At 21.8% G+C, this 15,955-nt stretch overlaps 5 protein-coding genes across 5 annotated transcripts; 3 read left to right on the top strand and 2 right to left on the bottom strand. All coding sequences in view use genetic code 6, as the record gives it.

Annotated features, from left to right (window-relative positions):
- Positions 1–470: 470 nt before the first annotated feature.
- Positions 471–2,198, bottom strand: TTHERM_00313780 (Yip1 domain protein, putative; the record flags this gene model as incomplete). Its single annotated transcript, XM_001033559.2, has 8 exons — positions 471–557; positions 612–687; positions 1,015–1,115; positions 1,180–1,269; positions 1,548–1,690; positions 1,838–2,024; positions 2,077–2,114; positions 2,183–2,198. The coding sequence occupies 8 exons, from the start codon at positions 2,196–2,198 to the stop codon at positions 471–473; spliced, it is 738 nt and encodes a 245-aa protein (XP_001033559.2).
- Positions 2,199–5,002: 2,804 nt separating this feature from the next.
- Positions 5,003–6,454, top strand: TTHERM_00313750 (PX domain protein; the record flags this gene model as incomplete). The annotated part of the gene is made up of 1 exon (XM_001033556.2): positions 5,003–6,454. One exon carries the CDS (start codon positions 5,003–5,005, stop codon positions 6,452–6,454), a length of 1,452 nt encoding a protein of 483 aa, XP_001033556.2.
- A 2,394-nt stretch (positions 6,455–8,848) lies between these two features.
- On the top strand, positions 8,849–10,009 carry TTHERM_00313730 (SIR2 family transcriptional regulator; the record flags this gene model as incomplete). Its single annotated transcript, XM_001033554.1, has 1 exon — positions 8,849–10,009. One exon carries the CDS (start codon positions 8,849–8,851, stop codon positions 10,007–10,009), a length of 1,161 nt encoding a protein of 386 aa, XP_001033554.1.
- A 1,050-nt stretch (positions 10,010–11,059) lies between these two features.
- Positions 11,060–13,872, top strand: TTHERM_00313720 (tetratricopeptide repeat protein; the record flags this gene model as incomplete). The annotated part of the gene is made up of 10 exons (XM_001033553.1): positions 11,060–11,140; positions 11,225–11,334; positions 11,420–11,496; positions 11,641–12,027; positions 12,201–12,426; positions 12,527–13,176; positions 13,241–13,284; positions 13,334–13,447; positions 13,528–13,680; positions 13,780–13,872. 10 exons carry the CDS (start codon positions 11,060–11,062, stop codon positions 13,870–13,872), a joined length of 1,935 nt encoding a protein of 644 aa, XP_001033553.1.
- A 1,273-nt stretch (positions 13,873–15,145) lies between these two features.
- Positions 15,146–15,811, bottom strand: TTHERM_00313710 (anaphase-promoting complex subunit 11 RING-H2 finger protein; the record flags this gene model as incomplete). The annotated part of the gene is made up of 2 exons (XM_001033552.2): positions 15,146–15,332; positions 15,510–15,811. The coding sequence occupies 2 exons, from the start codon at positions 15,809–15,811 to the stop codon at positions 15,146–15,148; spliced, it is 489 nt and encodes a 162-aa protein (XP_001033552.2).
- Between the last annotated feature and the right edge of the window lie 144 nt (positions 15,812–15,955).

The following is a 15,955-nucleotide window of genomic DNA, read 5'->3' as shown; positions in this document are numbered from 1 at the left end:
TCAAAATTTAATTTTAATTAAATAATTAGAATATAAAAATGTTTTTTTTAAATATTGAAAAATTATATAACACTAAGATAGGTTATAAATACTGTTTATTCTAATGATTATTGAATTACTTTTTTAAATTTATGAACTAAAAAATATTTTTAAATGTTTTAATTTTTAATATTTTTCTTTTTTAAACAAAATTCGAATATACAAAAATAATATACAATAAAGATTCATTTTAATAAATTATTAATTGCTGAAATTTTATTTATATAAAGATTACTTTGATATTTATTTGGCATAAATTTTTTATAGTATTTTTTTTTAATTTAAATATTTCAATTTGATATATACAAACAAAGTATAAAATATTAATAGGAATTTATTTTATATTAAATTACTTCTATTGTGTAATTATTGTTAAGATCACTTAATTATTAAAATATTTATTTTATTTATAGCATCTGAACTTTATTAAATCAGAAAATTGTAATAAGTACAAATGTTGAATAAAATAAAAATGTTGGATAAGCTATAAGGTATTTCTTTTCAAATAGATCAAATCCCTATTAATTTCAAAAGAAGTAATTAGAAAAAAGCCTAAATTTAATAAATATCACTTAATTAATCAGTTGAATAGAAAGATATGTAGACCCTACTGAACTTATAAAGGCTAACAATATCCCAAAAAATCCACTATATAAATATTAAGTAATTAATATGTTTATTTTAAAACGATTAATAAATTTTAAAATTATGATTGTTGTTTATGTTTTTTTTTTATGATAAATTAAACTCATTTTTATTTAATAAAAATTTAACTCTTAAATTTTATATTTTTGTATTATTTTGTTAATATTTTTAATTAGTACTTTTTTTAATGATTAAAAATTTAAGAAAACTTTTTGATTTCATTTTTTTGCTTTTTAAAAAAATGAATTTATTATTATTTTTGCTTTAATTCATATTTAAAAATTATGAAAAAACAATATATAAACTTATAGATATGAAATAAAAAATTACCTTTTCAATGTTAGAACTATGTTGAATAAAGCTAATGCTATAATAGGTAGGATACAATAACCTAATATACTGATCAATGTGTACAAAGGTATTTTTTTATACTGTTTGTTATAAATAAATAGCCAAAATTAAATAATCAATAAATATTTCAGTAGAACTATTTACTTCTTATAAGAGCAAATTAAAAATAAGATATAGCATGATTGACCCAAATACTCCATACCCAAAAACATAACCGAATTGTAATTTAGCAGACTAATAAATAGATTTCATACAAAATATTTTATTATTTTTAATTTTCAAATTAAAAAAATAGTGTTCATATTATTGTTGAATATTAATGGCTTAAGGAGAAGTTGATAAATGCTAACAAATTTTTTTTAATTTAGAAAATTTAAGCTTTCGCCTAAATGCTATTTGTTTTTTAATAATTAAAAATATTATCGACTCAAAAGTTCCTATTAAAAATTTTATATCTTTATCAAAATATTTAGTAAATATTCAATAATATGTTTCATTTTTTATATTTTTACTAGCATCATTAGAAATCCTAGCAATGAGCAAAGAAGAAGAGGACCACATAAATCTGGATCTTCATGAAACTAAGCTTTACCTTACTAAAACTTAAATACTTGAATAATTCTTTCTTTGATTAACTTAAGATCAATTCCTAAATCTATTTTTTACAAACATAAATTATGTTTAACAGAAATAATCAAATAAAATGCTCATAAAAAATTCATTCTTTAACTAATGTTTAATTTAAAAATTCATTCTTTTTAAGCTCATAAGAATTTGTTTTCAAATTTATCTTTTTTTTTACCTTCTAACAATGGAGGTTCATTATCATAATCATAAGGTTATGATTAACCTTAACTATTAGATAATTATTGAGATTCAGGATCATAACTTAATCCCTATGCTTATGCCTTAAACTGTTTGCTTTCTGGATCTAAAGAAATATTTTATTCTAAGAATTTATTCTATTCATTATCTAATGTAGATGTTTCCTATTTACATATCTAAATAAGTATTTTTGATATTAATTTCTCTAATTAATACTTGAACTTCTGGAATATTCACGTCGAAATCTAAATGCACTAATTATTTTATATAATATTTTATTAAGCTTCCTTTTATAGTTAACTTTGTTTAGCTTTTACTTTACCTTATTCTTCTGACATTTTTTGGTGGCTAATGATTATCTGTTAATTCAATCGCAAAATTTATAAATAAAAACAAATTAATTAGAAAATTTTGATTAAAATATCTTTAATTAAAATTAAAATATCACTTCAAAGCAAATCGCTAAATCTAAACGTGTAATTCTCTTTCTCTTTCACAAATTTCAGTTTTTATAATTAAAACAAAACAATAAAATGTTTTCAATAAAATATTCTAATTTATACAAAAACTAAAAAATAATTAAAGAAATAAACCATCAAGAAATAACTAATAATCATATCCAAATATGTTTTAATGTGAAAAATTTAGTTAAAACTAACAAGAAAAATATTCTATATGAAAGAATATTATTTTTTTTGATCTTTAAATAATTTAAAATACAATTTAAATATAAAAAAACAATATTTTATGCAATAAAATGTACATTTTGTAAATTTATAAAAATATGTTAAAATTAAGTAAATAGTCTAAAGGAATAATTTATTCGAAGAATAATTCAAATCACACAAGCAATAATTCCAATAAACTAACAAAAATAACCAATTTTTTATAAAATTTTAATAGAATTTTATACTATAAACAAATAAATTTTTTATTTTTAGGTATTAATCTATCATTAAATTTATAGTCAAAAAAATAATAGATTAATTTTTATTTAAAACATTTATTTGTAACTTAAATCATTCAAAAAATAAATTAAGTCTTGCTAATTTTTAAAATAAATTTATTAAATTTAATTTTAGCATTTATAAAATAAATTTAAAAAAGTTATTAAAAAATAAAAATATTTCTCTTTTTCAAAATATTTCAAATTTTGATATTAATAATATGGACAAATATTATTTAACACTTGGTATTATTTTTCTTCTACTTCTTTTTGATGTTGAAGACTATTTAAAAATTTGAAAGCAATAAAAAATAATTTGTTATTATAATTATTTAAAAAAATCTAACATTTTCCTAAACATTTATTTTAACAGGACATTAAATGTTATATTTTCACTAAAATATGTGCTTTTTAAATAGATTTATTTTATTTAAAGTTTTATAAATATTTAAACAAAATATGAGAGAAATAAAGGTTAGTATCGTTAACCTGTAGATTGAAATTACTTTTTAGTTTTCATATTATCTTATAATACCATTTATTACTAGTCATTCAAAAGTCCTGTCTGTCTATCTAACCCCCCACCTTATATTTTATTGTGTTAAGCTTGCTTTTATTGAAAATTTAAATAGATTCTTTGGTCAAATATAAGATTACTAAATTAAAAGACATTTAAATTTATATAAAATTTTGAAATGAATTCAATAAAATTTATTAAATTTTGTTTTCTACCACCAAATAAATATAACTTTTAATAATTATTTTAAAAATATTTTATTCTATTTTTTTATTTTTTTTAAAAAACAATTTTATTAAATTAATGATATTACTCTAATTTTCCAAGAATAAAGAAATATATTTGTAAGATTTAATTTAAACAAACTATAAATAATCTACTTTATCAATATAAAAAAATGCTCACAATACTTAAATTATTTAAATTAAATAAAAATTAAAAATGAAGAAAAATACTATTATCCCACTTAAAAAAATCTTTTACTGGACAAATTATAATTTCGATTTGGAATCAAATTTAAACTTTTAAATATTTGGTCAGAGAGCAGCTAAATTGGAGAAGTGATAAAAAAGAAATGATAATCATAAAAATATTTAAATTTAAAATTTTTATAATTTGAAAATAGCTAATAAATTATATATAAGTTCTTACTTAGAATTTTATTAGTAAGGGTTTGATAATAAACAAATGATATAATGAAAATGTGGCATCATATAATAATTTATTTTTTACTTAGTATTTTTTAGGATTTGAATCAACATTAAAGAATTCTATATAAAAAAATATATTTAATTTGTCCTATTGATGTAATAATTATCTTTATAAAAGATGAATAGATGATAGGTATTTATTTAGCTAGCTTGAAAATGAGTGCTTATAGGTGAGTAAATGATTAGAATTAACAAAAAATAAATAGAACGATTGCTTTACTTATTGAATAACTAATTCTAATGATGTCAATAGATAAAAAACCTTGTGACCAATTTATATTTTAATTTGATTATTCAATTTGCACAATAAAGATTCTAATTTTTAATATAAGCTATAGTAAATATTCAAAACAACAAAAGTTTATTATAATCATTTGTAAGAATAATACCAAGAAAGCAAAGAGAAATGAATGAATGAGTGCTATATGCAATAAAAGGCGGTGATGGAGATATCTTTGAAATACTACAATTTTACTTAAAATAAAAAGCGATTTAATTATTTTATAAAAGAATAAACAAAGGAAAGCAGATAAGGCATTGATATTAATAAATTAAATCAAATAAACAATCAAAGAAAGAGGGGCTTAAAGGAACAAACAAACAAACAAACAAAGAAATAAACAAAAGTCAGAAAGAAATCAAGCAAAGAAACAAACAATCAATTAAACTAAACTGATTGTTTTAAAGAATATATCTCTATATCCAAAAACTATTTGTTTATTTCTTTTTTGAAAGTAACTTATAAACAAACCTGATCTACGAAGTCTATCCCTAAACAAACAGAATACACATAAATACATTTCATTTTACAGGGGATAAGTCCAACTCTATTTAAGGGGAACAAGCCTCCATTTTTCATTAAACTTTATACAGATAAAACATTTTTTTGCTGAAGGATATCAATTAAAATTCCGAATTATCATTTTATAAATAAATCAAACAGAAAAACAATTCATTCAAATAAAAAATATGATTTTTGGTTGTTATTGCTTGGAAGGAGTCGCTGACTGCGCAGTTATGCTTGCTAGCTCAGCGATTGTTATTCTTAATACAATTTATTTATTGCTTTCTATGCTAAAAGGAATCAAGAATAGACGCAGTAGCTCTGTCAGATCTTCAATTAAATAAATCCGCGGTGCTGAGCGCAAAATGTGCTATTGTTTTAAGATATTCGGAACGGTATTCCTCCTGTTTATTAGTGTAGCTCAATTGTTGGTATGGGTAATAATTAACAATTCACAGCAATCAATAATTCTTATCTAGATGTTTGCAGTTAATATTATATCATGCGCAATTTGGATTTTTGCTCTTATTCTAGATAAAAAATATAAAGGATATACTTAACCTTTGACTTTAATTAATATGCTAATTAATTTGATTTGCAATATATGCGTAGCTCTTCTCGGATCAAGAAATTCTTTAGATAATTAGGATGACGCTGCTTTTTATTTATATTTGGGATTCATAGCTGTTTCGGGAATATATCAAGTTTACATGAAGGTGTATTAGAGGGACTTTGAGTAGATTTCTTTGGATGATATAGACTCCAAAAAGTCAAGTACTTTCAGCATAGAAAATTAAAGAAAAACTACTTCTAATAACACTGCAGGTGAACCTACTGGAATCGATGGCAACTAGAGCAGCTTACAAGATAAGCTATTATCAGAAGAAGAAAATTACGAGTAAGTAAAGATTGGAAAGGCTAACTCCAAATCAGGTAATAGTGAAAACATAAAAAAAGGGAAATCAAATAATGATGCAAATAAATAAAAGAACAAAATATAAAATCCAGAGTAATATGATGAAAAAAATCATGTTAAATCGCAAAACCAATAAAGTAACGAAGATGCTATTATTAAATATGCAGAGGGCAATTGTATTGAAGAAGAAGAAACAAAAATATGTAAATACAGAATAGAAAATATCAGAATAGAAAAGTTTTTAGAGACTATAAAATACTCAAAGAAAACTATTATCTACGAAATTAAATGCACTTATAAAGGAAAAATCTACTCTGTAAAAAGAAGCTTCCGTGAATTCGGAGCACTTAACTCCCAAATGAAATAAAAATATAAGGATTAGAGACTTCCTCCTTTCCCATAAAAGAAAGCCTAGAATTCGATCTTGACATATAATGATTTAGAAGAGAGAAAGAAACAGCTTTCTTAATACCTTTAAAGTTTAAATTAAGTGTGTGAGCCTGAAGAGTTAATTGTTTTTATGACTCAAACTGACTAACAGCCCACTTCTCCCACTCAATATCACCAATAATAATAGATGAGGAATGGCTAAAAAAAATCCTCATTTGGAGAAGAGCACAATCAAACTTTCAATTCTAGCTAAAGCAATAACTACAATGTCCCAGAAATTATTTGGGAGGAAGAAGAAGAGTTAAATGTATCAGTTTGCAGTAAAGATTGAAGACGAGTATACTAAAAAAAAAAAATCAAAATAAGTAAATAAATAATAATAAGTATAAAAAATAATAATAAAAATTAATAAATCAAACAAATTTTTTCCTTCGAAATCATATCAAGCAAGAGTCGAATTTTAATTGATTTAAAATAATCTAAATCAAATAAGTGCTAAATCGAAAAAGTAACTAACTAACTAACTAATTCGCTTATAATTAAAACTTTGACTTTTTAGTATTTTCATTTGTGTTTGAATACATAGATAGATAGATGAGTGAATGAATGAATTAAAAGACAGATGTCTATTTTTCGAACTTTGATGCAAAGAAGAGTCAATATTAAATTTTGGAATTGTTTAAGAGAAAATTTTTGTAAAAAAAACTTACTTTTATAATAATCAAATGTAGCCTTAATTTCTAACAGAACAACCAGCAATGATACATTAATACATACCTAAATAAATGTTTGATGTGTAAAGATGCAACAGATATTTTTCTTTAATAAAAGAATTATCAAAATTGCATATAAAACTTGAAAGAAATAATTAATTAAGAGCGAAAAAAAAAAATTCATTCCTAACTTTTTTAAAATTACTATCAAAATTTTAATTTTTTTCTAATTAATTTTATTAGAAATATCTTCATATTATTCCAAATATTTCATATTGATTTACTTCCTTACTTATCTTGCATCTCTTTAATCATCTTTCTTCTCTGATTCTTCCAACCATCTATCTATCTATCTACAGAAAAGATTTCCTACTGCCTAAATTCCTTTTAATAAATTAATAATAAAACAACTCATAATATTTATATTTAGCTCCATTAAGCAACACATATAACAATCGTTTTGAATTATCATAATCATAAAAACTTTACTGTCTGTTACTATTTATTATTTACATAACATTTATAAATATCCCTTTATCCTTATTATTAATAATACCTCACTTCACTTTTCAATAAATTAAAAAATTTGCATCAAATCTTTTATTTTGTCCTAAAATAACAAAAAAAAAGCGCTTCTCCCATATAAATTTTTACTAAAATTTAATATTTTTATTTTATTAGCATAAACTATCTATTATTCTATCAACTGGTAACAAAAAATTAATTTAATAATACTGCTTTAAAAAATAGTTTTCTTAATCAACTCTAAAAGTAGATTAGTTCAAAGCAATAAATAAATATAAAATTACACAATCAGATATGAGAATTTTCTTGCTATCTTATTTATTTAATAGTCTTAATTAATATGAATCTAAATTTTTAAATAAGATATGCGAGATTAGATTTATTAATTTATTTAAATATAGTGAAAAGATAATATAGCTTTTTTATTACTTCATTACAAGAAGAAAAGAAATATAAATTAAAACAATCTTTTATTACTAATTCCAAAAATAAATCTTATTTTTGGTTTTTAATATTTTAATCTTTCTCTTTTATTACTTTTATTTAAATGTATTCCAATAAAGTGAAGTACTTAAATTTTTATTTCACCTTTTTTTGTAAAAGAAAAATATACCACAATTTAAACCATGGAATTAAAATACATATTTAAATAATTTCTAATTATAAAATTAAAGAAGAGAAACAATAAATATTCTATTAATTTTTCAAAACATTATGAATTTCTTTTTTATCAATTTAAATTTTATTATAAAACTTATTTAATCAAATTTTTCTTTAAAATAATTTTTATTGATATTAAATTTAATAAAATCAATTTTTTGTGATTGATTTTTTTCTTCTTCTATTTAATAGATAAAATTATGTTCCTTTTTTATAAATTTAACTAAATAATTAATAAATTATAAATTTATTAAATAATTTGTTGAGATTTGTGGAAATGTTGTTGATTGAGTTACAAAAACTAATTAATTTGATTTCTATTTTAACTTTTAAATAGTTTTATTTATTAGCTTATAAAATAAATATAATATTAAGCAAAAAATCAATTAATTTGCTTTATAAAATATTTTTATATTTTGAATCTTTTATTTATTTTGAATTAATTAATTAATTATGGATAATTTTAAATGAAATATAAAATAGTTTTAATTAATTTTAACTTAAAATATTGTATTTAAATTTAAACTTAGTATAAATATAAACGAAATATGAATATTTATGTCAGACTTGTAAATATTTTTTATAGAAAAAAAGAATATAGAAAACAAGTAATCTAGAGTAATTAAATATTGGTCATAATTGAAGGTTTTAAAGTAATTTATAAAATTGTTATAGTAGAGGTAAAAAAAATTACAAAAATCTGATAAAGTACAAACAAATTATGATTTTCTATATAAAAAGTTGACAATAATATAAATTATAAATTGAGTTTGTTATAGTTTTGTTAAATTAATACATAAATTAAACTTCTGATAAATAATAATTTGATGGATACTGCTCATAAAACAGTAAACGAAAAGAAAGAATACTTTGATTCTCCGGAATTATTAGAAGCAAAAGTCACTTAGTTGGCAGATATGATTAAATAGTCAAATCACTTTGTTTGCTTTACAGGTGCTGGAATATCTACTTCAGCAGGTATAGCTGATTTTAGAAGTGGAGTTAACACAGTCTTGAAAACTGGACCTGGTTTGTGGGAAAAGATGGCTTAAAAAGTAGGAAATCAACCTAAAAAACACAAAGTTATAATGTCTAGAGCTGTTCCAACTAAAAGCCATATGGCACTAGTTAAGTTGAATCAAGAAGGAATTCTTAAGTATTTAATCAGTTAAAATATAGACGGCTTACATAGAAGAAGTGGATTCAACCCTAATAGCCTATCTGAACTACATGGAAACACTAATTTAGAGAAATGTTTAAAATGTGGAAAGTCTTATATGAGAGATTATAGAGTGAGAAAAGCTTTAGATGTTCATGACCACTTAACAGGAAGGATTTGCGACAATTAGAAATGTGGTGGCGAATTAGTAGATACAATTGTTAATTTTGGAGAGAATTTACCCAAAAAAGATATGGAATAAGGTTTTTTTAACTCAAAATAAGCAGATTTACACTTAGTTTTAGGAAGTAGTTTAAGAGTTACTCCAGCAGCTGATATGCCTCTAGCAACTGCTTAAAATGGAAATAAATTAGTTGTGGTTAATTTACAAAAAACCCCTCTAGATAGCTTGTGTGCCTTAAGAATATATGCTTTGATTGATGATGTCATGGTTCTACTTATGAAAAAGCTAGGTTTAGAGATACCAGAATTTATTCTGCAGAGAACTATTGTGATTAAAAAGACAAACTAAAATACAATAAACGTTTTTAGTGAAGACAAAGATGGTTGTCCATATGACATTTTTAAGTAAATTGTTTTGGATTAAGGCAAAAAGTAACCATTTGAGATTTAGGTTAAAGCACCTTACATATTCAATATCACAAATCCATAATTTGCCATAAAGCTAGGATTTTTTGAACATTATAAAGAAGGACCATTCAGATTAGATTTAAATTTATAAAATCTACCTCTTGGATAAAAGACTAAGTATTTAATATAATTCTCACCAAAATTACAAAAGTGGATTAGTTGTGAAAAAATATAATGAAATATAGTTTGATTAAGCTTATAAACTGTAAGAAAAAAAAAATTTAAATTATATTATTTATTTACTAAATCTATGTCAATATTCTTTAATTGCCCATTAGTTCAATAACTCAATGTTAATTTATGTTTCAATGTTTAAGAAATTTATTTTATCTTAAATTTTATAATGAAATTGATATTTTTTTAATTATAAAAAGTTAATACTGCTCTTTATTTATGTTTGAAATCCATTTTTCTAAATGCTGTTTTCTTTCTAATTTATAATAAAAAGTTTAACATTTTTCTTAGCTTTATTTTTGATTAATAGAAATAAGAAATCTTCAGATGATGATATTAAATTTATAAAAGGAAAGTTTATTTTTCCCTTCTTGAGATAGAAAATAATTAAAGTTATGGTAAAATATTTTATAAAATAATTACAATTTATGTAAACTAATCATGCTAATATATAATCTTGTATATTTAAATTAAAATATTATTAATAAAAATGAAATTTTGAGTTATCATTTGGTATAGAAATAAGAATCCTGTAGAAAAAGTCATAAGAGTGTGTGAGAAAATAATATTTTATCAATTATATCGTCATAGAAAAGTTAATGTAAAAATGAATGCTTTGGATAAATATCTTAAATAATAGAAGAAAAATGAATTTATTTTATTAATGCAAATGAAACTTTTTAACTAAGATTTGTTTTTTGCTTTAAAATAACAATGCAAATAAAGTTTTTATATTAAAAAATGAGTGAATTTTAAAGTCAATGGATAAATAATATTAAATACTGCCTGCAAAAAAGAAAGAAAGAAATCAATCAAAGTAAGAAATGTTCAGAATGATACAATTACAAAATTTTTAAATTTTCAAAAAGCAAATAAAGACAAGCATTAAATATTAAAAGTTTCAACTATAACTTATTTGAATTATAAATAAAAATTGATATTTATTGATAATAAATACAAACGAAAAATATAGATAGAGTATTTTACAAATAGTTTCTGAACAGCAATAAGTGAATATACAAATTAATAATATATAGATAGATAGATACAAAAAATGAAGCCAATCAAGTAGATTCCTGAAGGAGAAAGAACAAAAACAATTTACACTCTGATTAAAGATCAAAAATATAATGATGTATTATTATTCACTTTTCAGCATTGAAGAATAATACCTATTGGGCTTTGATTAAATATTATTTATAATGTAATGTAATAATAGGCTATTTAGTATCTTAATTACGAATTACAATTCACTCCTAGAAGCAGAGCACTCTCATTATTAGCTTATTGCTATTACATGAATTAAGATTTTAGTAATGCTTCAAAAATGTAAATATAGAACCAATTCATATTTTTAAAACTCGATAATGATAATTTGAAAGTGGCAATAACTAATCTTTTATATAAAAAATAGTTATGAGTAGCTAGTCAACTATTATCCTGATGTAGATGAATACAAATTATATTTTGCTCAAACTCTCTACAAAGATGGTAATAATTAAATTGATTTTTTTTAAATACATGAATAAATTGTTTGTCATTAAAAAATAAATGTTTATATTCTAGTTTAGCTCATTTTAATAATCAATTATATTTGATGATAAGATGAATTTAAAATATTTATTATATTAAAAGGTTTATATGATGAAGCATTAAAGGCTTGCCAAAGTATTAGAAACTCCTAGTATTAATAGAAGCTTATTCAATTGCAAGTTTTGATTAGATATGAAAAGAATGAAATAGACCATGCTAAGACGCTACTTGCTCAAGGAGATCCTGATGATCCTGAAACTATAATAAATGAAGGTTGTATTCTTTACAAAGAAGAAAAATATGAAGAAGCAAGATAGAAGTTTTAAGATGCAATCAACAAGATTGGCTATAATACCGAAATCGCATACAATGTTGCACTTTGTCATTATAAAATGAAATAGCTTGGTCCATCTCTCGAAAATATTGCAGAAATTATTGAAAAAGGTGTCAGAGAACATCCTGAACTCGGAGTTGGCTCCAATGCTGAAGGTAATTTTTTATTTATTTCTATTTCATGAATGTGAATTTTCATTTTTTTTGAATGGTATTTTAAAATGTATTTTTGTACAACTGTTTATTTTAATTTATATATTTTTTTAGCGTTTTGATTCTTTTTGGAGGATATTTATATGAATAATTAAATTAAAAAATTTTTAATATAGGAATTGAAGTAAAGAGTGTAGGTAACACTTAAGCATTGAAGGAAACTGCTTTGATTGAGGCTTTCAACTTAAAGGCTGCTATTGAATACACAATCAAGAACATTCCTGCTGCTAAAGAAGCTCTCCTCGATATGCCTCCTCGTACTGAAGAAGAATTAGATCCAGTTACCTTGATGAATCAAGCTTTGATGAACATGGAAGATGATCCTTCAAGTGGATTTAAAAAGTAAAGAGAAATATTCTTTATTTGAAAATAATAGCTTTTTGATTGAAAAAATTAAATTATTAAAATATTTTATATACTAATTTACTATTTTAATATATAGATTAAATCATCTTTTATCTAATCCTCCTTTCCCTCCTGAGACTTTCCCCAACTTATTGGTCCTTTATTGCAAGTATTAGTACTTTGATTTAGCTGCTGATGTCTTAGCAGAAAATTCTGATCTCACTTTTAAGTGCATTAAGCCTGAAGATTTTGAATTTATCGATGCTTTAATTTTACAAAATGCATCTCCTGAAGAAGCTTTCCGTAAATTTGATGCCTTGGCTAACAAGCACATAGATCAATTACGTAAAATTACTAAGAACATCTAAGATGCTCGTTAATAACGTGATAGTGATGCTATCCGTAGAGCTCTCAAAGAATTCGATGAATGCATAGAAAAATATATTCCTGTTTTGATGGCTTAGGCTAAAATATATTGGGACAGAGAAAATTACGCTGCAGTTGAAAAGTTATTTAAATAATCTGCTGAATTTTGTGCTGATCATGAAACTTGGAAACTTAATGTTGCAAATGTCTTTTTCGTATAAGACAACAAATACAGAGAAGCATTACGTTACTACGAACCTATTGTAAAAAAATATAATGACAATCTTCTTCAACTTCAAGCTATGGTGATAGCAAACCTTTGTGTTTCATATATAATGGTAAACTAAAATGAAGATGCTGAAGAATTAATGAGAAAATTGGGTAATTCTTAATTTGTTTATTTATAAAATGGATTTATCTTAAATTAAATATTTATTAAAAAAAGAACGTGAAGAAGATAAAGCAGCTGTTTAAGAACCAGATAAAAATGTAATAACTTTATTTTAATATTTAAAAGCTAATTTTCAATAATAAATAGGTTTATCATTTGTGCATCGTTAACTTGGTTATTGGTACACTCTATTGTGCTAAAAATAATTATGAATTCGGTATTTCAAGAATTATAAAATCTCTTGAACCCTTAAATAAAAAGGTAAAAATTATACTAAATTTATTAATTAATTAATTTAAAATTTGTATTTTTAATTCAAAATTTAATTAATTAAAAAAAAGATTAACACTGATACCTGGTATTATGCTAAGAGATGTTTCTTGGCTTTAATTGAAACTATGGCTAAATAATAAATTATTCTTAAAGATCAATCCATTATTGAAATAATAGACTTCTTAGATTAGGCAGATACTTAATGCAAAACTATTCCATCTGTATTAACATTTTTATTAATATATATGAATTTTATTTTATAAAAACAACTTTTTAATTGAATTTTATTCATAAACGTTTTAAATTTAAATAAATTATAGGTTATAAACCCCTTAGAAGCTTTAGACGAAAAGAAAACTGTTTCATACGAAGCAAGATTATTAAAGAGAATGATTTTCAAGTTAAGAAATTGATAAAATTAACCTTTATCATGATATTAAAAATAAATAAATAAACAAATAATTAAATAATTAAAGCTTTTTTAAATAAATTATATAATAAAATTAAAAAGATTAACAATCATTTAGTCTAATTCGTAAATCCAATTGCATTTCTGTTTTGTATTTTTAAAAATAAGCTATCGTCTTTAAAATTTTATCAATCTTATTGTTAGAATTCTACAAACAGAAAATTAATTAAATTTATCAAAAATTTTAAAGAAAATAAAGTTAAAAATTCAAAGCTTTACAAACAATTATTTAGACAAATTTTTTTCAATTCATAAGTATTTATTTATTATAACAATTTTAGAAAGATAGAATAAATTTATTTTTTAAAGTAAAATAAATTCAAAATTAATTATTTTATTAAAGATTTGCTACTTATTTAATTTTTTCAAGTTATCTTAGTTTGGTTTTGTAAGAAATCTATTGATTTTATTTGTTAAATTTAAGCAGATTAACTTGATAGACAAATTAATAATCTGTATTTAGTCTTTGAAATATATTGTTAATTTTTCAGAATGAAAAGAAATATATTAATAGACATTATAATAATTTACCTAATTTTTTTTCTCAAAAAATTAAATTAAAAAGAAAATGCTAAAATTATTTATTTAATTAAGATGCTTCTTTAATTTTTGAAAATAATATTATGATAAAAACAAGTGTATTATTTTCTTTAATTTAATATATTAAAATAATTTTATTATGTGTCTGTCTATTTAAAAAATAAAATAAATAATAAATACCAATATCTTTTTTGTTTTTTTTTGTTCGAGATATGTATAATTAATCTATGAATTAACTAATGAATAAATGATAGAAAGAATAATAAACTAATAGAAAAATTAATCCACAATAAATAATATAAGATATCTTATATTCTCAATTTTTTCAGAAATTAAAAGTATCTTGTTTACCAAAATCATAACTAATTCTTTCGTATTCAAACAAAAAAGTTAAAAAAGAGACTTTTTTTATCTTTAAAAAACTTTATTTCTTAAAATTATTTTTCTAGTTTAAATATATGAACTTATTAAATAACTAATTCTATTATTTTAGATATTTATATTAGTACAAAGCACAATTTTATCATTTAAATAAGTTATTATAAACTGAAACTAAACTATTATAATTGCAAGGAAACTAAAAAAATCTTTAGCATATACTAACAAACTATATAAGTATATAAGTGACTTATAATATTAAGATTAATATTTACAAATTTTTTGCTTATAGCTTTTATTCAACGACCATATCTTTGATAATCCCATTGACGAGAATCAAGAGGACAAGTATTACGAGTTTTTAACCATCTGGAAATACAATGGAAATGGAATGCGTGATTGCAAGTACCCCAAGCAACATCACATTCGGAAGCACTATTTGAGTTTTAGTTGGCATCACATTCAATACAAGGTTCCATAATGTTGCTAATTATTTAAATTAAATATGGTTACAAATATAGTTAAACATTTTATTTTATGTGCTTATAAAACCTATTTGGCTTTTAAAATTTTTATACGAAATCTTTGAAAATAATCTAATTAATGTAAAACAAGACATGCCAAGCACTTAATAAAAAAAGGTTGTGAGATGATTAAACTTACTTCTTGCAAATGGCGCAATTTTCAACTTCAATATCCCATTGCCAAAGAGCAACAGCGTTCCATTTTTTGACTTCGAATCTTTTTTCTGTTTCCATTTATTTATTTATTAAATCTTTACTTATTCTTTTTTATAGTATAAACTCTTAAATTTATTAGCTATTTATGATTTATTTAATTTTTCTTTCTTCACAAATATTTATATAAATAAATTTTGAGTACCTAATATTTTATTTTTTGATCAAAGCTTCTTACTATTTGTTCTTTATATGAACTATTTCTGTTCTGAAAAATAACTCAATCATAAGAATATTAATTAATTGTCTCACCTTTTTAAAATTCTCTTTATTTATTTATGTATGCTAATACCATTTTAAATATCCAAATACTGATTAATATCCTATTTGCTATCCTATATTAGTTAGAATAATAAAAGGAATTTTCATCAA

This window comes from Tetrahymena thermophila (genome assembly GCF_000189635.1).
Source record: "Tetrahymena thermophila SB210 genomic scaffold scf_8254431, whole genome shotgun sequence".
Taxonomy (NCBI): domain Eukaryota; phylum Ciliophora; class Oligohymenophorea; order Hymenostomatida; family Tetrahymenidae; genus Tetrahymena; species Tetrahymena thermophila.
This window is presented reverse-complemented; position numbering and strand designations above follow the sequence as displayed.